General features: G+C 39.9%; 1 protein-coding gene across 1 annotated transcript; it reads left to right on the plus strand.

Annotated features, from left to right (window-relative positions):
- Positions 1–834: 834 nt before the first annotated feature.
- LOC131232835 (glyoxylase I 4) lies at positions 835–18,339 on the plus strand. Its single transcript, XM_058229324.1, has 5 exons — positions 835–1,023; positions 4,678–4,849; positions 13,468–13,551; positions 13,632–13,835; positions 18,091–18,339. The coding sequence occupies exons 1-5, from the start codon at positions 916–918 to the stop codon at positions 18,180–18,182; spliced, it is 660 nt and encodes a 219-aa protein (XP_058085307.1). The 5' UTR covers positions 835–915; the 3' UTR covers positions 18,183–18,339.
- Positions 18,340–22,143: the final 3,804 nt, after the last annotated feature.

Below are 22,143 nucleotides of genomic sequence, written 5' to 3' on the forward strand. Positions count from 1 at the left end.
TCTTTGTGACCCTGTGAATGAACTTAGACGGGGAGGATTTCTCACAAACATCACAGTGGGCCCCAACTTAGATGAGGGAGGATTTCTAATGGTTGATGCTCATTCAACACTGTTTCCTGTAATGTGGTACACTTAAGATTTGGATATACTTCATTTTCTGTCTCATGCCATAAAATGATCCGGAAAAATATATAGACAGCATGGATGAAAAGCATAAATCATGGTGGGGCCCACAGACCACGACGGTCCGCCATTGGCGGTTGGCAGGCGGAGTCAATCCGTTTCTGTGAAAAGGAGGGGTATTTTCGTCCTGGAATCTATCGTCCGTACGAGGAGGTCTAAGTGAGTATGTTAAGTTTGTATTATTTCAAGAATATCCAACGGATAAAAGGTGGTGTCCACAGTCGTAAATTTCTCCAAAAATAATAGATCAAAAGATCAAGCTCAAGTGGACCACACTACAGAAAACAGTGGGGATAATGACACCCACCGTTGATACCATCTACGGCCCACAGTAACGGTTATTCGTCATCTAACGTGTTGATAAAGTCACATGAACCTGGATGCAGGGAAAACACAAATATCAGCCTGATAAAAAACTTTCGACCACAATTTTTTTTTTTAATGGCGGGCGTTCAATCACCATTGTTTCCTGTGGTGTGGTCCACTTGAACTTCAGATCATTTTCATTTTTTGATTCATAATCTAAAATGAGGGGGGAAAACGGATGGACGGCGTGGATATAAGCAAAAACATCACGTTGGGCCCCACAACGCCCTACACATCCACACACCATGATCACTTGATCCGCGTCCCATTTCACCATTAAAACTTCATCATCACAATATCATCTGCTACTTTGCCACCAAAATCCCTCCAACTCTCCTCCGCTCTTCCGAATTCCCCCCACCAGAAATGATGAAAATCGCTCAAAATCCATTCACATGCTCCCCATTTTACCCCTCTTCTTCCCATCTCAAACCCTCAGTCGCCTCTGCTACCGTTCGTTATCATTCCCCGCAGGTCTCTCTCTCTCTCTTTCTCTGGAAATTATCAGGTGGTCGTTGTGGTCCAATTGATCGATCTGAACCGTCTATCAGTTTGGCCAGCTTTTGCTAGGATATGAACCCTAACATGAGGCTGATCCAAAACTCATGTGAGCCACACCATAGGAAACAGTGGGGGATGGAAACCCCCATTGGAAATCTTCCTGGGGCAGACCGTGATATTTAGATGCCATCCAGGCCGTTCATAAGGTGATTCCTATAGGGATGAAGGGAAAACACAAAACTTCTATGGCCCCAAATGATGAGCATTCAGTAGCCACTGTGTCTTGTGGGGTGGCCTACTTGGGTTCTGAATTTTCCTTATTTTTTGAGGTCACGTCCTAAGATGAGCTGGCGCAACCAATGGACGGTGGAGATATTACATAGACACAGAAACATGAGTGACCCGTGATGAACCCCAACAAAGAGATGGTTCAAATTATTGACTGGCAATTTTTTTTTTTAATTTTCCTTTTGCAAATGTGATCCTAACTGTTCATTTTGTAGGCCATCTTATCGGTGTGATTTTAGATGGTACACCATAAAATGTATGCTGCACCTAATTGACAATTTGGATCGATTGATTGGACTGTCCAAGTGTAACAGTAGAGTTGTTTAAACCACTATAATGTGGTGACCATGCCACCTGATCATTTATATCTTCCTTTTTAATTTGGGTGTGTTTGGTTGCACCCAATTTCATGAAATATCATGATATTTTGCACCAAATTAGACGGTTTAATTATGAAATTTCATAATATTAGGAGCAACCGTACAGACCCTTCACAAATGTTTTTGGATGAGATTTTTGGTGTTTCATGAAATTTTTTAGTCGGAATCATTTCTATTTGTGCACGTGGTGTTTCTGGTAATTATGCTTTAAACACTGATGGTTAGGATGTTTTTGACAAAGTCTAGTGTTTATTATGCTTTAAACACCAATGGTTAAGATGGTTTTGATGAATGCCAGCAGTTGAATTGATAAGAAATCTAATTTGGTTCTTCGACTCAAGGCTGTGTTTGGAAGTATGCTCCAACCATGTTTCCAATCAAATTTTTTTATTGGTCCCCCTTGCATGGAAAAGGGCTCCACTTTTAGCGAAGTGCAGGATGCGGATTCCATATTGAGCAGACTATCCCGGTTTCCATCAGAATGGCCCAACTTTTAGCAAAGCGGGCCATGATTTTTTGAAAGTTTTTTTTTTTTTTTTTGGTATAAGAAAGTATTAGTGGTTTCTTGCTTGCTTTTCTCCCCTAATATCTTTATTTGATTGTTTGAGAATAGATAATTTGCAGCAAAAACACTTTTTAACTTTGTCATTGGTCACGGGCAGTTTATGGAATAAATGCCTTTCTATGAATTTTAGGAACACATTTGGAATTGGTATAATTTTTCACAAGTGGTTGAAATTTTATTTATTTATTTATTATTATTATTATTATTATTATTATTTTTTATGCTGCTAGGTTTTTCATCTTCACTAGAGTATGCTTGGATAGCAAAGCAGATTGCTATGTGCAACTTATCCCAAATTCATCATCGAATATTAAGCATTAATACGGTAGAGTATTAATGCTGCAATGTTTTTCATTTTTATTTTATATTTTATTTTTTTATTTTTTTTAATGCTGCTAGGTTTTTCATCTTCACTAGAGTATGCTTGGATAGCAAAGAAGATTTCTATGTGCAACTTATCCCAAATTCATCATCGATTATTAAGCATTAATACGGTAGAGGTATTGGTGTGGGTGTTATTTAATTGTAAGAGAGAAAATTCTTTTAATGCCATTAGCAAGGCATATGTAAAGAAAACTTTCCAGGATGACAAAATCCCTATTTGGTATTTTAGTTCAGGGCATGTTGGTTTCAAGAAGTGAAAATGATTTCTTCACAAAGATTAGTGAATTTGCTTCCTAATTATTTCATGTGGAAGGGTATCAATTCACAAACATGCCTAAATAACCATTTAGGCTATCTTTAAGTAGATGTAAAATCCTTTTGAGTTAGTTCATACTGTTGTAATTTTTAAAATTTTTGATTGTTTCAAAATCCCCGCCAAACTTTCCCACCAAATTTTCATTTAAAATCCTCTGTCCCTTGTATGTGTTGCCTTGGGTGAGAATAGTCCCACGTTAGAAATGCAAAAGAAGTTTTAATTGCTTATATTCGGGATGTGTTGTAGAAGCCTTGGGCCTTCAAGGGACATGGGGATTTGTGTTGGACTGTTTCTTTCCAATACACGCGCGTGCCAAGCTGGGCCATGCCATGCCGGGCTAGGCCGTGGGGGTGGTTGCACCAGTTGGGTTTAAACCCAACGGACCTAACCCTTTCGAAGTCTATCAATAGACTTAACTTAGTCTATTTTTTATACGGTCAAAATTAATGAAGTCTCTTTCTAAAATCTCTCCAGTTTGTTGAGTTTTTGTTTACTGAGTTTGTATCTATGTCAACTCACTACTACGGGTTGAGGTTGCATGTGGTTCAAGCCTTTGTATAGCGGCCGAGTGCACTGTTGTGACTTGCTGATAGTCACTGTATCCTGGAGGTTGATTGCCTGAGACTCCTATTGCACTTAGGACGCAGTCCAAAGGGGCAAATTCAACTTTTAGTGAGTGATTTCAAATCATGCCTCAACTACAAAGAGTTTTAATAAGTTTTCTTACTCCCTTTTATTATTATTAATCTTTTTTTATCATCACATATTCTAGACAGATTTCCAAATCCCAAACCTAACGCATACTGCTATGTTGGGGCTGTGAATAATTACTTTGTGTAAGTTTATACATAAATGGTGTTAGTTGATGGTTTTTGCTGGTACTTGTTGGTGCCTTAACTATTAATACTTAGTTAACCCACTGAAATAGTTGACTTTCCAACTTAACCAATTGGGTTCAAGGTTTTAAGTATTGTTGAAACTGGTACATATTGCCTGATACATATCAGTATTGCCCATGAACGATACGGCTGTATCGGCTCATATTGAGCTGAAACGGCTCAATACAGGGGCGATGCCAGGGGCCATATCAGTGGTGAATGAAACAATACCCAATTCACCGATTTAAAACCTTGTGTGGGTTACCATCTCTTGAAACATGTAATCTGTTTGCATCTGAGTTGTCATCTTAGAGTCAAACCTCCACCTTCTTCTTCAATGCTTGCCGCAATCCATTACATTTAGTGTCAACTTTTTTATATCAGTGATGATCATAATCCTCGATAATTTCCCTTACCCCACTGCAGGGGTTGACTGCATTGATTGAATGTGACATTACATTGATTTATGAGAGCGTACCAAACCCTCCTCTAGTTGTTGATTTATCTCTTCTGGTTTTATAGCCTATTAGCTCGACAAGATTAAGGTGTAAAATCAGGAGCAATGAAGATCCAAGCACCTGACAAAGTCTTTTTGGGGTTTATTGGTTTTTGTATTGAACTCTGCAAACACTTATAAAGACATTCTGGTTTTGTTTTAATATAGTATGTGGAGAAAAGCAGTAATTACTGGTATGATTGTATCCAATAATGAATTTTCTCACCTCAAATATCTATTCCATGGTTGTTTCCCATGCTTACGTGTGTTCACTGTGTTGTCACTCTTTTCTCTGGCTGATCCTGGAGCATTTTTGACAGGCAGACAATGTCAGTGTCAACCTCATTTCTGTGAACATGCCATTCACTAAAACTTGCAATGCAATTGCAAGAAATGGAGAAAATCATAAGCATGGTTTCCTGAGAAAAGCTAAGACATCTGTTCAAGGAGATCTTCTTACAAAAGATTCTATTGCTATTGGAGATGATAATGGTTAGTTCTTATTTTGCTTCTGTGATAGATATAAACTGTCTAGTGGGTGGGGCAAAAACTGGTGGTTGAAATTAGCACATTTTACAAATGACAATAGCTACATGTATGCCTGATCATGATAGACACTGACATGCAACTTAGGGGGTGTTTGGCGCATGGAATTAGATGGTGTTAAGTGGGATGGAACTTTAAATCCCTTGGTTTGAAAATCATCCCTGTTTGGTTCATCATAGGTTTCCAATAGTGGATCCCGTGCATAGAGTAGGGAGGGCTAGGGAGGGCTTTCCCCAATTCAACCAGGATTTGCAAAATCCATGGGATTTCCTCTAAAAGCATGAGCTAGGAAGTTCTTACGCTGGTAAGGGAGGTGGGGCCCACCTTGATATTTGTGAGAAATCCACCCCATCCATCTGTTTTACAAGATCATTTTAGGATAAGTGACCAAAAATGAGGTAGATTTAAAACTCAGGTGGGCCACACAAGAGAAAACAATGGGGATTGAGTGACCACCATTGAAACATTCATATAGCCACAAAAGGTTGGCATCATGATAAAGTTTTCTATGTTGTCAGTTCATCCTGGTAGGAATGAACTTATAAATGGTTGGGATGACATATAAAATCAAGGTGGAGCTCGGGAAGGTTTCGACGGTAGGAAATTCTTTCCCCACTCTTTCCCCTCGTAGGGGCACTTGAGTTTTGGATCTGCTTGACTTTTGGTAGCATGTCCTAAAATGATCTCATAAAATGGATAGACAGGGTAGATTACTCACAAACATCAAGGTGGGCCCACCTTATTTCTCACTGTAGTTTTCAAACACGATTTTTGAGATTGGTAGTTGTTTTTCATGTACAACCAAACACTACATGAATCAAAACATGTATTTAAGCCCTACATCATACATGATCCAAACATCAAAGTGAATAGCTCACTCCCATGGCATTAAGAGGCAATCCACATACATTTATTGCAAAAAAGCAATTCCATCCCACTTAATACCATCTAATTCCATGCGCCAAACACCCCCTTAGGTTAATTTTAATAACTAATTCTACAAAACTAAATGGGTGGAAAACAGTGATCAAATGAATGCTTCAGGATACAATTCTTCCAGATCTGAGAATATGAGGTAGAGATTAGGTGAAGAGAATACACCAAAACTTTGCACAAGTTACATGGCGAACAAGAATAATTATTTGGAGAACAGGGATGGAGTAACACATTAATAAGGAAATGAGCCACTTTTGTTGTATGAAAGCCCTTAAACCCAGGAAGGAGAGGAATCTCTTAGTAAAATTCTTATTCCGAAATAAAAGATTTACCTTAGAACCGGCAGAGATATTCAAGAGCAGAACTCTGTCTATTGGAAGCGTTCCTCTAATAAACTACCTAGGAACCTCCATATTAAATGGAAAATACAGAATCACAATCAATCAAACATTGCAAAGCCCCAGTATTTATTGATGTTCCGAATTACCATAGTGGTTTTTCTGTCTATATTGACACACCATAATATCAGCTTGGGTAGGAAGATCAGAATTAGGTATGTAAAGTATGTAAGTGGGAACAAAAGATATCAATTCTAGTTCCATTATTAGCTGTGTCACAGACCAATCATTTTCATGCCCCCATATGCTATGGACAACCATTTTGGTTGTCCTTATGTAATAGAGGTTTTTCTATATAAAGTGTGCTATAGAAAATAAAAGAGAGTTGTAAATATCTTTGGAACATTGTGGAGTTCTTTAGTCCCTTCTTGTAGCCAGAATGGTGTAGAGATTCTAGAATATTCTTAGCCATTGGATGATTGCCATGTGGCATCATCCTAGCCATACATGTATAGGTTTTAGAGGATTTGTATGCCTAAATAATGAAGTGAGATCTCCATTTGCAAATTGCAACCATCTAAGAAAGTTTAAAGGTCTCTTGTGTTCTAGTGCAGCATAAGTTTTCCTACCTTCCAAGCTCGCTTGTGCTTTCTCCTCTTCAAGTAGCTAGGCTAGCACTTGGGTGGTTGGTTGACTACCTCATGTTGGGACTGTGAGATGAGTGTTGCACGGTCGATGCTTGGGTGAACACTTGGGTTGTGGCAAGTCATATCAAAGCTAGGTTATGAAGGGGATCATAATTCTTGTAGATCAAGCGGAGTGCTATGGCGTCAAAGGTGACCAACAACAACGATTGTGCAAGCAAGTGAAGGAGGGAAAGGTTCTGCTACTTAGTTGTTGCAATGGAGGCACAACTTGCAAAGGTGGAGCTATTCATGGGAGATGGGTAAGAAATGATGGATGTAATGGTCAATAGCATGGTGGAGCTCAAAGATACACTTGAAGAACTTAAAAAAGGGAAATGCAAGGTGCTATAAACGCGGTGGCTGACATGCAGTGTTGAGAGATAGAAGCTTTTCAGCTAGGATGATGGAGACCCTCATGCACTTTTAGGAACAAATGGAGGAGATGAGTGACTATGTCCTATGGAAGAGGACCATGGCTAATGGAGGAATGGCCCATGAGGGATGCCCCAAGGATGCATATACCAGACCCTTAGTCTTTTAATGGATTGAGGGTGCCAAGGAGTTTTACTTCTTCCTATGGCAAATGGAGCATTACTTTAAGGCGATTTCGCTGGAGGGTGAAAGGTGAACGTGTGGAATGTAATGATGTAGCTCACCAACACCGCACCCTATGGTGGTGAAGGCATCTTGTGGATATTGAGTGAGACACTTGCATGATGGACACTCGGGTGGTGGTTCGACTCGCTTATGTGAGACAAATGTTGCACGGTCTAAGCTTGATTGTGCTACACTCCTTCATAGTTCCTTCGTAAGTGAGTCAGCTAATCACCCAAGTGCTAGCCTAGCTACTTAAAGAGAAGAGAGATGACATGAGAACTTGGAAGTTGGAAGATAAAAGAACTCGTATTGCACTAGAACCAAAGAGAGCTTACAACTTTTATGGATGGTTAGAAATGAGGAGCTTACCTCTTTATATAGGCATAAGAACATTCTGGAACTACATATGTATGGTTAGGATGATGCCATAAGGCGATCATCCAATGACCAAGAATACTCTAGAAAATTTTTAGAATTCTCCACACTACTCTAACTACAAGAAATTACTAGAGAATTATGGAATGTTTCACAGATCTCGACAACTCTCTTGAATCTTTTCTAGAATACTCTTTAAAAAAAAAAAAAACCTTCTATGTACAACACAAGGTGAACCAAAGTGTCTAACTCCATGGCATGGGGGCATGGAAATGATTGCTCCATGGCATACGGGTCCATAAGTTTCTACATTGTATATAAAGCAAAACCCTAATCTTCTTACCCCCATTTAGAAATCATTGTTAGATTCTTATTGACGACCACCACCAAGGCCTAGTGAAAAATCGACACTAGTACTCTTAAGCGTGACAACTCTCAACCACATAAGCAATTGGAGAACCATGTTAATACCATGCATTAAAGCACTAAACACAATTTCAAGATGCTATTTTATAGCTGACTATTATATACATTGTATACACAATTTCAAGATGCTATTGTCTCTTCGTTTTTGTCATCGAAATCTCACCCATTGACACCTCTGAGTTATATCTAAAATAGATTTTGTGTGTATAGCAACAACTTAAATAGCATGCAACCAATCCTTGCTTGGAAAAAAAAAAGTGATATATACCTATTTTGCATGATTAATCACGCCAGGCCCACTTTTCAAGCCTAACCTAAACACTAGAATATGACTGAGCTAAAGCCCCTGCAATGTGAGTTGGCATGTAAACAATAAATAAAAGTCTAGCCAAGTTCATTAGATGTCCTTTGCGGCTTTTGTTGACCACCTGATAAGTCAAAAAATAGTCCATGGTGGTCAAGGCCAATTTTGGGTTGCATGAGCTGCATAAAAACACAAGCTAGATCTAAAATACAAACTGGAACCAAGATGTGTCGTTGTGGTAACAGTGGGCGTAAAGGTGCCCACCGTTACCGATACAGTTACGGGTCGTATCGGCCGTTACGACCCCGTAATGGCCGATACACCCCTGTAACGGTTAGAAATTCTTTTGTTCTAAAAAAATATCATTAAATCCAGAAAATTATAAATATTCCAAATATGCATTCATTTATAATTTTGAACATGTTTATGGTGGTGTAACAGTCCACTCGGTGAGAAAGCTGTATCGGGTGGTTTGATGAATTTATGAACCTGGCAGCCTGGAATTGACTGCAAAAACTCATATATTTAATTTTCTAACTATCTAATACTAATGATAGACATATTAGAATGAATTTAATATCAAAATATCTCACATTTGAGGTATTTGCTAATTTTAAAAAATTGACCGAAAATATTCCAAAATTACACACACACACACACACACACACACAAGAAAATCAGTCGCATAATCTGTAAAATGCACATTCATATGTTCTAATTTGAATAATGCATCATATTTAACCATAACAACAAAGATTTAAAAAAATAAATTGTACGAATACTTATTTTTGAATATTTTTTTCGAAAAATGGCCCACAGAACTTCAATTCAACAAAATCCTTGAAATAACTTGTTTTTATCCTCAAATTTAAGCTAAGAGTAGTCGGAATTTGTAGTAGAGTAGTTTAGGAAAGAATTTGAAAAAGAAAAGTGTCAAAAAATGAGAAAAATCACAACTTAAAAAGACAAAACAAAACAAAAAAAAAAAAAAAAAAAAAAAAAAAAAAAATTTTTGTGACCGTTACGGGGCAGTAATGGCCGTTACGGCCCCCGTAACCGCCGATCCAAGCCAAAAACTGGGGGGTCACAATTTCGACCCTCATATCGCGTAAAGGACTCGGCCGTTATGGCCGATACATAACCAATTTGGTACACCTTGACTAGAATTGTGATACAAACCAAGATTTGTGGATAAAATCCAGATCTAGAAGTAAACAGTGAGAGTAAATGTACCTCAATCAATGATCATATGTGGTGCCTATCTATAGCATGCATGTGCCATTCAATTGCAAGCCAAATTATGGATGCCACTCTAGATGGAGCGTATAACCCAATCACACTGAAAATAGAATCCTAACTGTATTTGGTGGCCATTGAGCAAGCAATCAAAATGAACATGGTCGCTGGCCCAAATTAAACATCATCATCGCCATCATCCAGGCCTTATCCCAATTAATTAAGATTAGACAGACCCAACATTTAATTAATGATATTTGTATGCTGAACTTGGCCCAAATCAGCATACAAATGTCATTAGTTGAAGATTGGATTTGTCCAATCAATTTGATGTAGGAGCTACAGCTACACCTAAACTACGTTAGGGTTATGATTGGTGTGGTCTTAATTGAGGTGCTTATATGTTGAGTGTGAGGTAGTTGTATGAAGGTGTGTCAATGGTAATGCTCTCATAGAGTTTCAAAATTGAGATATTATGCAAAGCTTGGACCAAGAGTTTGTGCAGGTTCAGGCTTTTGGTTTGTACAACTCAGTACAAACCGTTGACTTTGTCGGCACCACTATTGATGGCCAATGCACCAAAAATCTCCAAGGTGGAAAAAATATCTCAAACCTTCAATAGGTGGTCCAATAAATCGGCAGCTAATAGAGAAAATGCATTCAATGAAAGAAGTGCCAAGCCAAATATTCTGTTGCTATGATCTTCAAATCTGTTGGATTTTATTTTTTTTGGTGGGCCATCTAGGATGAGGCCCATCATATCAACAGTTTAGATCATTGAGCCATGCACCCCACCTGTACAACTGAGAACTCACAGACACAACATAATCAAAGGAATGTAAACTAAAAGTAAATGGAAGCTCACAGGTATTTTCGACTAAAATAACTTAAAGTTTGGTTTGAATTTGGCTTATAGGCATTGGTCGATATGAAAACTTCATCATGCGGTTCTACTGATATTCTGGTAAATACAGGGGGATCATTGGTATTGTCTGCAAAATACAGGGATTCCAAAGAAATTTTCCAAGACTTTGAAGATATGAGTTGTAGCTGGAGTTTTATTTAAAATATGTAGTATATTTTGAGTTCTAACAGGTTATAAAATGCTCTAGTTTAATGAGTTGGGTTAAAGGTTTTAGGATTGGGAGATTTTATTTAGAGTAGTTTCGGAGCTCATACATTCGGGTTTTTTGTATTGTTATAAGTTTAGAACTAATTTTTTAGAAATGTCTAGACTTCTAAAACGTGTTCATGTTTGTGGGTGTATAATTCATCCACAATTTTCCTTGAATATTCTCTCTTTAGTTATTCATTCACGTAACTCTTCTTTGATCTTCTCCAAGTTACATAGGCAATAGTTAGTTGCACAATCCTTCTATCAAGGAGCCGCTTCCACTTCTAATCGTGCTTCATACTTGCGGCCTGCTCCCGCTTCCTAACTGTATTATAGTTGCTAACATTCCAAAACAGACGCTTCCCTGCTCTTAAACCCAAATCTGTTACCTCTTTGCTTCAAACTACTTGCAACTACATATTGCTGGTTTCATCCTTTAACAGCAATTGTGGACAGTTCTTTTTAATTTACCAAGCCAAGTCATGTCAGGTTACTGAAAAATCTAAGGGCTTGTTTGGATACCACCAAATAAGTTACTTTTTAACTTATGTTAAGTCATTAAGGGGGTAAAGTGATAAAGTGATTTTAAGTAAAAAGGCTACTTATAACCAATTCTAAACGAAACTTATCTGAAATAAGTTACTTCTCTACTACTGCAAGTAGAAAAAGTAACTTATTTGGTGGTATCCAAAGTCCAAACAGGCCCCAAGTTACTTTTTCTACTTTAGTTAGTTTGGTAAACATGATTGCAAAAGTAACTTATGTGCTTAAAGTTACTTATCCCCAATCCCCATAAGTTTTTTTTAAAAGCTTCTTAACTTTTAACCTCTCTCTCTCTCTCTCTCTCTCTCTCTCTCTCTCTCTCTCTCTCTCTCTCTCTCTCTCTCTCTCTCATGGTTATCAAGGGAGACCCCACATGATGGACTGTCCACATCGAAGGTGAGGCCTACACGAGGGACAGTCCACATCAAAGGTGGGCTCCACGTGATGGATCACCTATATTAACGCGAGCCCACATAATGGATGGTCCACATCAAAGGTCAGCCCCTAATGATAAATAGCCCACATCTAAAATGGGAGGGTATGATGGATGACCGACTTCAAAGGTGGGGCCCACATGATTGACGGTCCACATCAAAGGTCGGCCCCTAATGATAAATAGCCCACATCCAAAATGGGAGGGTATGATGGACAACCCACTTCAAAAGTTGGGCCCACATGATAGACGGTCCACATCGAAGGTGAGCTCCACACGATGGGCAAAGGACATTTAAGTTGGGCCCCACATGATGGATGGCCCATATTGAGGTGGCCCCACATGATGAGCGATCCACATCAAAGGTCGGCCCCTAATGATGAATGGCCCACATCCAAGGGGAGCCCCGCATGATGAGCAACCCACATTGAAGGTGGGGCCCACATGATGGGCAATTAATAATGGTTGGCCCTACATGATGGATATCCACGTCAAGGTGGGCCCCTCATGATGTACGGTCCACATCAATGGTGGGCTTCACATGATGGGTGGCGGATATTTCCCCACATGATGGACAATAACATTGATGGTGGGTCCCACATGATGGATGACCAACATCAAAGGTGGGCCCTACATAATGGACGGTGCACATTAAAGGTCAGCCCTAATGATGAATGGCCCACATCCAAGGTAGACCCCGCATGATGGACAGCCCACATCAAAGGTGGGGCTTGCACAAGGAATGGTCCACATCAAAGGTTGTTCCCACATGATGGATGGTGGATGTGAGGGGGACCAAACAGACTTGAGGGATAAATACTTATGATGTTGAAAACCGAACATGCTTTTCTACTTCTTAGCTGATAAGTATATTGTTTACAAAACATACTTATCTACTGAATAAGTAGAAACCAAGATAATGGCATAAGTAGCTTATCTAAAGTAACTTACGATCCAAATGCCCCCTTATAAACCTATTAGTCCTATCTAGCATGGAACTAAAAGCAGATGAGTTATGCGTAGAATGAAGGAAATAAAAGCTATGATTTCCTTATTGAAGCCCAATTACGACTGAGCTTTGCCAAGTACACATGTGCGTGCAATAAAAATACAGAGCACATGTGTCAGCAAGGCACAATAGGTCCGCAATCAAATTCATCCATGAGAACGGCACCACTACATTGATGCCCTAGCCCAAGAATCAGGTTGATCCACTTGTCACACGGTTAGCAAAATGAATGTCCAGCTCTGAAAACTTAGCTGAAGTTTTCTAACCCATCCAACTGTTTCCAATATTGGGACCCACATGCTGAGTGGACTAGATGTATTTTTATGGAAAAGAGTCGGACCAACCTGACGGATGGATTGGATCTCGCACCTATGTGCCATGCTGGCATGTGTGTGGCATGTACATGAGCTTTATCGCACAGGCGGATGTGCCTAGCAAAGCTCATTACGACTAATTAAAAGATAGAGAAGCTTTGCATATTAGCCTTCTCCTCTTACTCAGCTGCTATGGTACTTCACCTTGTTAGTTTTCATTTTCCGTTCCGCATGAGTTACATTGTTTGTGCAGGTATTGGAGTTGTTAGCATCCATCATGTTGGATTTCTATGCCAAAACCTTGAAAGGTCACTTGAATTTTATCAGAATGTCCTAGGTATGGATTTCTTCACTGGGAAATGTTATAACATTCTTCTTGATTTGAGCGGTTTGTTGAAAATTTCTTATTTTAGTCAGGTCTTAAGATAAATGAAGCAAGGCCACATGAAAAGCTCCCCTACAGAGGTGCTTGGTTATGGGTGGGTTCTGAGATGATTCACTTGATGGAGCTTCCAAATCCAGACCCCTTAACCGGGCGTCCTGAACATGGGGGCCGAGATCGTCATGCTTGTATTGCAGTTCAAGATGTGTCAAAGCTGAAAGAGATTTTCGATAAAGCAGGTAAGTCAACGGTCAGAAACTCTAGCCAATATTACATTCTGTTGCTTAGTTTCTCCAAAATCAAACTTATTTCAAAAGGTTCTATATTGTTTGATATGGGTGATTGTATGGGAAATGTAGGAATTGGTGCTAGCCTCGGGTATGTTATCATTTTGTGAAGGAATGCATAATAGACCATTAATCATGCAAAGAGAGTCCTACTGTCAGGAGCATTAATAAACTAGAAAGACGGAGTGATCATTCCATCATAGAATATCATGTTCATAGACTAGAAGGCTCTCAGTGGAAAAGGCACAAATATCCTTAAGGACAGTTTTGGTACTTGGGAATCCAAGGCAAAAGAAAGGAAAAAAAATGATAATCATCCAGTGATGATTTATCCATGAGAACCATTGAAACATGGATTCCAAATTTGAATTTTTGTCTGGGTAGTAAATGGAAATCTCATACAAGTCCCACAATACTGTGTGTGTGTGTGTGTGTAATATATATATATATATATATATATATATATATATATATGGAATGGTTTCTGTTTTTAGTGTGACCAAATACCAGAAAGGAATGTAAGAACTACCTACCGGGAGTACCTCAAGGTGCTTTACAACTTAAGGGGGCATCTCCCATGGGCCCCTTGAAGTTTTAATGTAAATGGAATCCATGGGAGTCAATAAATTTTCTTGATTTGGATCATAAATATGCTTTGAGAAGAGAAGTTTTAAGGCTTTAAGCGATCAAATCCTATTCTATCGCACTCGATATCTGCACGTCTTTTCTGTTTTTCATCAATTATGTAGTGTTCTAGAGATTATGATTTGCACCATTGCCATTTTTGAAAGATTTTTCTTGTTGATTTTGCATTGTGTTTGTGCACTAGTCTAGCATCCTTGTTAGATAAACACTATTTTTGTAGGTTCTTCAAATTTTCAAATACAAACAAATCATGTCACTCTCTCATGCATATGCTAAGCCCACACATATGGAGCACCACCCATCAACACCTGAGCGTGCATGCCAATATGGCACACGTATGGGATCAAGATTTCTATTAGGTGGACCATACTGTTTAAATCTTCTGATAGAAAAATCAGGCTGTTCCACTCCGCCCAACATTCATGTTGATCTCAAGAGCACAATGATGGAGAAAACTCATACTTTTAATATTTTAAAATTTTAACATACAAACAAATCATGTTACTCTGTCATACATCTGGTAGAGCCCACCCTATCCATTAACACCCAAGTATACATGCCAATGTGACAGACGTCTGCTGGATCCAACTTTCCATCATGTGGGCCACACTGTTTAGTGTTTTTTTTTTTATTATTATTATTATTTTAAAGTAACAGAATTCACTAAAGAGGAGGAAAAAAGACAGCAACTGCCGAGGTGGCAGAAAAGAAAGGAAAAAAGAAAGAAAAAAACAGACTACTGTCCTAGGAACATGAAATTAAAATCCTTGAGGAAAGAGACATTAGCAGCCCATTCAATAATTAAATTCTTCACCCTGGACCCCACTACTTGAGCCGAAGACTGAGAGTTGTTGAAGCATCTGTTATTCCTCTCGTTCCAGACCACCCACCAGATTGCTATTAAAGCCATTCTCCAAACACACAATCTGATTTTCCCCAGCTTACAGCCATGCCAGAGGGTCAGCAGCTGGAAAGCAGAGACCGGCACACACCCGCTGACATTAAATCTGGAACAAAAGTCTGCCCGAATCTGGGAAATAAACGGACAGTGAACCAGGAGATGGTCGACAGATTCCTCGCTATCCATACAGCAGAGACAGATATTTGGTAGCTGCATGCCTTCTTTTTCAAATTATCGATCGTTAGAATCCGGTTTGTTGACGCCAGCCATGTGAAGCAGATGAACTTGGGGGGAACTGGGTATTTCCAGATGAATGGAGAAGCGAAAGAAGAGTGAGAAGGACTTGGGGCAATAGCTGCGTACAGAGATTTTACCAAGAATCGAGAATTTTTGTCCCTCTTCCAGACAATTCTAACTTGCTCCGTCTGGGTCGGATTAACACTAGAGAGGCAATCAAGTAACCCGGCATATTCATTGACCTCCCTTTCATGAAGATTCCTGCGACAGGGAATGTCCCAAACAACACCTGCGCCGGATAAGGAATAAAAGCTGGCGATAGGAGCATCATTGATGACAGCAAGGCGATAAATATTAGGGAATCTATCCTTCAGCCTCAAGTCCCCCAACCAGCAGTCCTCCCAGAAACGAATTACGGCACCATTCCCCAGATCGAAACCTACATTCTCCACAATAGGCCTTTTTGCTTGAAGGACGCCTCTTCAAATATGTGAAGCTTTGTATGCTGTCGAGTCCTTTGTCCACCATCCCCCCTAAGAGGACCCGTACTTACCTTTGACGATTCTACTCCATAAAGCCTCTGGATCCGAGGCCAGCCTCCAGGACCATTTCCCAGGAAGGGCCTGATTCATGACTTTCAGATTTTTGAGGCTCGCACCACCTTCCCGAAAGTGGCTGCACACTTTTTGCCAGTCCAGAAGGTGGAATTTCTTCTGATTGTTCTTGCCGCACCATAGAAAATCTCGTCTCAACTTGTCGATCCGGCGCAGGATAGAGTTCGGGCATCGGAAAAGGGACATGAAATAGATAGAGATGTTGGATAAGGCGGCTTTAATAAGGGTAAGCCTCCCTCCCATAGACAGGTATCTGCATTTCCAAGTAGCCAACATTTTTTGGAAATTTTCTACCACTTTATCCCACAGATAATGGGGGGGATCCTACAGTGAGCGGTAGCCCCACAAAAGTCCTTAGAAACGAAGCGGCCTTACATCCCAATGAGTCAGCGAAAATGGTGAGGTCGTGGTCCGATAAATTCACCCCAAAAACCTTTGACTTAGACATGTTAATTCTTAAACCTGAAACTACCTCAAAGCATCTTAGAGTTGTATGAAGGTTGATGACATGTTCGGAGTCCGCTTCAATCATGATCAAAGTATCATTAGCGAATTGGATATGAGGAATTGGCAGGGGATTCCAGGCATTGAGATCCCACGATAAAGGTCAGCGCTTTGACCCTTGAGCAACATTTGAGAGAGGGCCTCTCCAATTATGAGAAAGAGAAGAAGGGAGAGGGGGTCTCCCTGTCGAAGGCCCCTGCTGCTAGAGAAGAAACCTTTCAGCACACCGTTGAGAAGGACTGAAAATCGAGCCGACTCGATACAGGATTTAATCTATCTCCTCCATTTATCTCCAAACCCCATACGAAGAAGCATATAGTGTAGAAAACCCCAGTCGACATGGTCATACGCCTTCTCTATGTCGAGCTTACAGAAGATGCTTTTTTTCCCCGATCTGTGGCAAGAATGGAGAACTTCATTAGCTATCAGAGCTCCATCAATGATCTGTCTTCCCCTTATAAATGCATTCTGGTACTTGGAAATCAGGCTCCCCATAACTGACAATAGCCTAGTGGATAGAATTTTGGCCAGAATTTTATACGGGCTTCCTATCAAACTTATGGGTCTGAATTCCGAAAAAGAAGTAGCGCCGGCAACTTTGGGAATGAGGGTAATGAAAGAGGCACCTATGCCCTTAGAAATCCTTCCCCGATTATGGAATTCCAATAGGAAATTCATAACATCTGTACGAATAGTGTCCCAAAAGCGTTGGAAAACGTGATAGGAAAACCATCAAGACCAGGGGATTTGTCTCCTTCCAATGCATCGATTGCCGCTCTTGCTTCCTCTTCCGAGAAAGGGGCCTATAACACATCTGCTTCCGAACTTATGAGTGAAAGGAAGGGGATACCATCAAGACGAGGTCCGGACCATCCTTCAAAGGAGAGGAGAGCTTTAAAGTGGGCCACTGCCGCGTCGGATATCTCATCTCTATCAACGAGCTGCCTCCCCTCGCACTGTTTAGTGTTTTGGTCTAAAAATCAGGCTATCCCACCCTTTTGCGGAAGTGTATGAAACAAACAGATGACTGAAACAAGTTTTTCAGTCATCCATTTGTTTTGTATACTGTACCACCTGACGGGAGGCTTGGATCTCACACCGACATGCTCTTGTGAATGGATGGCCAGGGCTTCAGGTGTGTGGGCTTAAGCAAAACTTCATTTCATGTATCCTTTCATCATTTCTGTAGCAGCCAGAAATCACATTTATGGGTCATTGACAATACTACAAAACTTTTGTTATGACTTCAAAAAAAAAAAAAACTACGGAAGATGACTCACCATGCAGGTTACCCTTCTTTTTGCAGGTATCAGCTACACTCTCAGCAAATCTGGGAGACCAGCAATCTTTGCACGAGATCCGGATGAAAATGCACTAGAATTCACCCAAGTAGGTTGAGATATCTCATATATAAAAGCTTGGAGACACTTATATACCTTTTATCCTATCATATCCTCTTGTAAATAACATAAACCTTAATAAGATGCCATTTCTACCACTGACATCATGTGTTTTCATGGGACTTGAACCTTAATAAAATGCCATTTCTACCACTAACATCATGTGTTTCCATGGGACTTGGTAATTTTGCTGCAGAGCTGGTTAGGCCGTCAGTCGGGTTCTGGTTGCATCCTATAGTACATGTAACCCCCTAGCTAGCCAGTTTTGGGTCTTGCCTGGTACAGTTTCTTTTGGGTCTTGAGTCTCTTTCTCGAAGACCTGAACCCATTCAGGCTACTGATTTGTTGTCAGCTGCTAAGTCAGTAGCTTACCACGATGTATCCAAATGAGGCCTAAGCATGTGATTGATAAGTTGTAATATAAGATAAATGTTCCCATGCAACTAGTTGATGTATGGGGCCCACTATATTTTCTGTATGACATCTCACCCTTCTATCAAGGTTGTCCCACTATGAAAATATAGGTTGCCCTAAATATAATAAATCCACCCATAACCTGTTGGGCTTACCTGGCCATTGCCGGATTGGGTACTACCCCTGCCTGCCTCTCTGGAGCATGGAACACGTTGGGGCTCTAAGGGGATTACCGTGATGTTTGGGACACTGTCCATCCATGTTTTTTCATATCATTTTAGGTTAAAAGCCCAAAAATGAGGCAGATCTAAGGCTTAAGTGGGCCACACAGTGGCGATTAAATGCCCACCATTAAAAAGTTATTGGGAGTCACAAAAGTATTGGATCAAGCTGACTTTTGAGTTTTGCCTTCTTCCAAGTCTATGTGACATTATGAACAGGTTGGATGGCAAATAAACATCACGGTGGGCCCTAGGAAGGTTTCAATGGTGGGCATAATTATCACCATTGTTTCCTATAGTGTATTTCACTTGAGCTTTGGATCTACCTCATTTTTGAACTTATACCTTAAAATGATAGGGGAAAATGGATGGACAGTGTGGATAAATCCATACATCATGGTGGGCCACTCAGAGCCGCCTGGCTGTGCCGAGCTTTGGACAGGCGGGGGGGTAGTACCCAGACCCCGTCCAGGCCGTCCTAACTCACACAAAACAGTTAGGTCCTGGAATCCTCTTGCTGTGTTTGGCACCATAGACTGAGAATCAACGTTAATCCAAAAGTAGTTATTCATAATATATTTGAAGGGGTTTGAATTTAATTACTAAATCAACTTTAATATCTCCAATTAGTAAACTTATGTAATTTTTGACACAATGGTTGTAATGAGCCTGCTGAAGTATATACTTTGCCAAAAAAGCGATGAAATTTCAAGTCCCGGATGGGCCACATGTCCGAGTGACTAACCAATGATTTTTTAGCGTTGATTTACATGGACAATGTTTGGCCGGTGCTGATCATCGTATTAAAGTAATTATAATGATGCAATTAATAATCTAATTATTTTAGGATATCATTAGTGGGCCATGTGTCCAATAGATTAATAGTCTAGTGATATACATGTTACACATGCAACTATGGGAATGATTTTAGATGCAATCCAAGGTCTCCCCTTGGATTTCAAACCCTGGTTGAGGGGATTTTATGGTGCCAAACAACCCATAGGATTTAAAATCCCCTCGAATCCATTGTGCCAAAAGACCCCTTAACTTTTCTGACTGGGTTTTTAAAAAGAAAAAAATTTAGCTACACTGGATGATTAAACTCTCATGTGGGCCACTAAAAATTTTATACCCAAACCCTATAAAGTCGCATGGTATGGTCCACCTGATTTTTAGAATACTGTAATTTTTGGGTAATGCTTTCCTCCTGACGAGACACATCAGATGAATGGACTGGATGGCATATAAACATAACATGATAACAGTGGGTCCTAAAAAAAAAAAACTAATGGCGGGCATTCCATCCCAACCGTTCCATGTAGTGTGGCCTACCTGCGTGATGATGATGATTTTTGGGTTCGAAGAATAAAATGGGAAGTTGATTAGCTGTTACCCGAGAAACAGCTTAGTGGGTGTTACCCTTACCGTGTGGGGTCCGCCTTGATGAATGTGTTTTATATCCATGCCGCTATTTCATTTTTTAAGCCAATTTAAGGATGTTATTAGGTGAACGGGTTGGATAGAAAATAAACATTACAGATCTGCTTGCAGTAGGCCTTGGGAAGTTTTTAATTGTGAGACTTCAATTATTACTGTTTCTTGTGGTGTGGTCCACCTGAGATTTGGATATGCTTAATTTTAGGGATTATGCCCTAAAATTGGCTGTAAAAACTGATGGACAGAGTGGATATACAACATGTAATCAAGGTATGCCCTACAATTAGGGTAAAACCTCTGGATAATACCTAATCGGCGCCCGTTAAAATGAGGAAAGCAGATCGCGGGACATGCCAGACACCGGAATCTGAATGAAGATAAAAATACAAATATAAGATTGATCCAAAACTTCATTGGTCTCCAAAATATTTTTAATGGTAGTCGTTCAATCATGGTAATTTTGGGCTCAAGCCCTCAAACTATCTGGCTAAATGAACGGACCGTTTAAATATAACACATATATAATGTAGCCCCACATAACTTGATGACGTCAACACACCACATTGAGGTAGTATATCTGTGACCGGAACTGTGTGAGGCCCATAGTGATGTCCTGGAAAATCCACTCCGTTCATCTGTTTAGGAAGACCACAATAGGATATAAAGAAATCGTATAGATACAAAAATCATGTGGGCCATACCACACGAAACAGTGGGGATTAGACGTTGGTTTGGATGACATATAAACATTATGTTCAGCTCTAGGAAGGTTTCAATTATGGACGTTGTTGTTCCACTGTTTTGTTGGTGTGGCCTACTTAAGATTTGGATCTTTCTAATTTTTATAACTGTGTCCTAATTTTGTCTTTAAAAATAAATAAACAGAGTGGATTTGTCAATAATATTCTTTTGGACCCCACACAGGCCTGGGCACAGAAATATTTATGTGCCCATCCGCTCCTAGGACGTCACTCGATTTGTGAAAGTGGAAGTGGAGGAGATCGGATTGCGTAATCAAACACATGTATGTGGTTTATCCACACCGTCCATCCCTTTTTCCAGCTCATTTAAGGGGTTGAAACTTAAATTGAAGCATATAAAAATATCAAATAGATCACAACAAATGAAACAGCGGGAAGTAGACAGTTTAATTCACATGAGGTGTGGTCCCCTTGAGCTTTTTCTTTTTTTGGTTAGCTTGTTAGTACACCTACCGTCAGTTCACACTTCACTATTAGCCACCCCCTCTATGGGATCGATACCAAGACATCAATTAAAACAAGGTATCTTTCACTCAGATTACCACCTAGCTTTGAATATGCTTCATTTTCTATGTAAACACCTAAAAATTATATGATAAAATCAATGGACGGAGTGGATAAAATAGGTAAATCACGGTGGCCCAAATAATTTAGTCAGCTCACTTCTTGCTCGGTATGCAGTCACTTGCCACGGGATGTACCGGTGGCACCAAAGTAGTCTAAGATCTGTAGGGGGCCACTGTGATGTATGTCTTTTATCCCCTCTGTTCATGCGTTTTTCATATAATTTTATGGTACATTCAAATCTAAAGCGGACCACACCATAGAAAACAGTGGGGATTGAACGTCCGCCATTGAAAACTTCTTATGGCCACAAAGATTTTGGATCAAGCTTACATTTATTTTTTTTATTGTTATTAATTTCTTCCAGGTACTGGTGGCCTTATAAACAGGTCGGATGGAAAATAAAACATAACGGTGAGCCCTAAGAAGTTTTCAACGGTGGGCGTTCAATCCCCACTGTTTTCTATGGTGTGGTCCGCTTTAGATTTGGATATTAATAAATTTTTGGCTCATGGCCTGAAATGAGCTGGAAAAACGGATGGACGGCGAGGATAAAACACAT

This window comes from Magnolia sinica, chromosome 18 (genome assembly GCF_029962835.1).
Source record: "Magnolia sinica isolate HGM2019 chromosome 18, MsV1, whole genome shotgun sequence".
NCBI lineage: Eukaryota > Viridiplantae > Streptophyta > Magnoliopsida > Magnoliales > Magnoliaceae > Magnolia > Magnolia sinica.

Excerpts from the sequence above, each read along its gene's own strand:
- LOC131232835 (XM_058229324.1), top strand. The coding sequence starts at position 916 with ATGATGAAAATCGCTCAAAATCCATTCACATGCTCCCCATTTTACCCC. Across the intron at positions 4,850-13,467 it reads TGCTATTGGAGATGATAATG|GTATTGGAGTTGTTAGCATC; the intron begins GTTAGTTCTTAT and ends TTGTTTGTGCAG. Across the intron at positions 13,552-13,631 it reads ATTTTATCAGAATGTCCTAG|GTCTTAAGATAAATGAAGCA; the intron begins GTATGGATTTCT and ends TATTTTAGTCAG.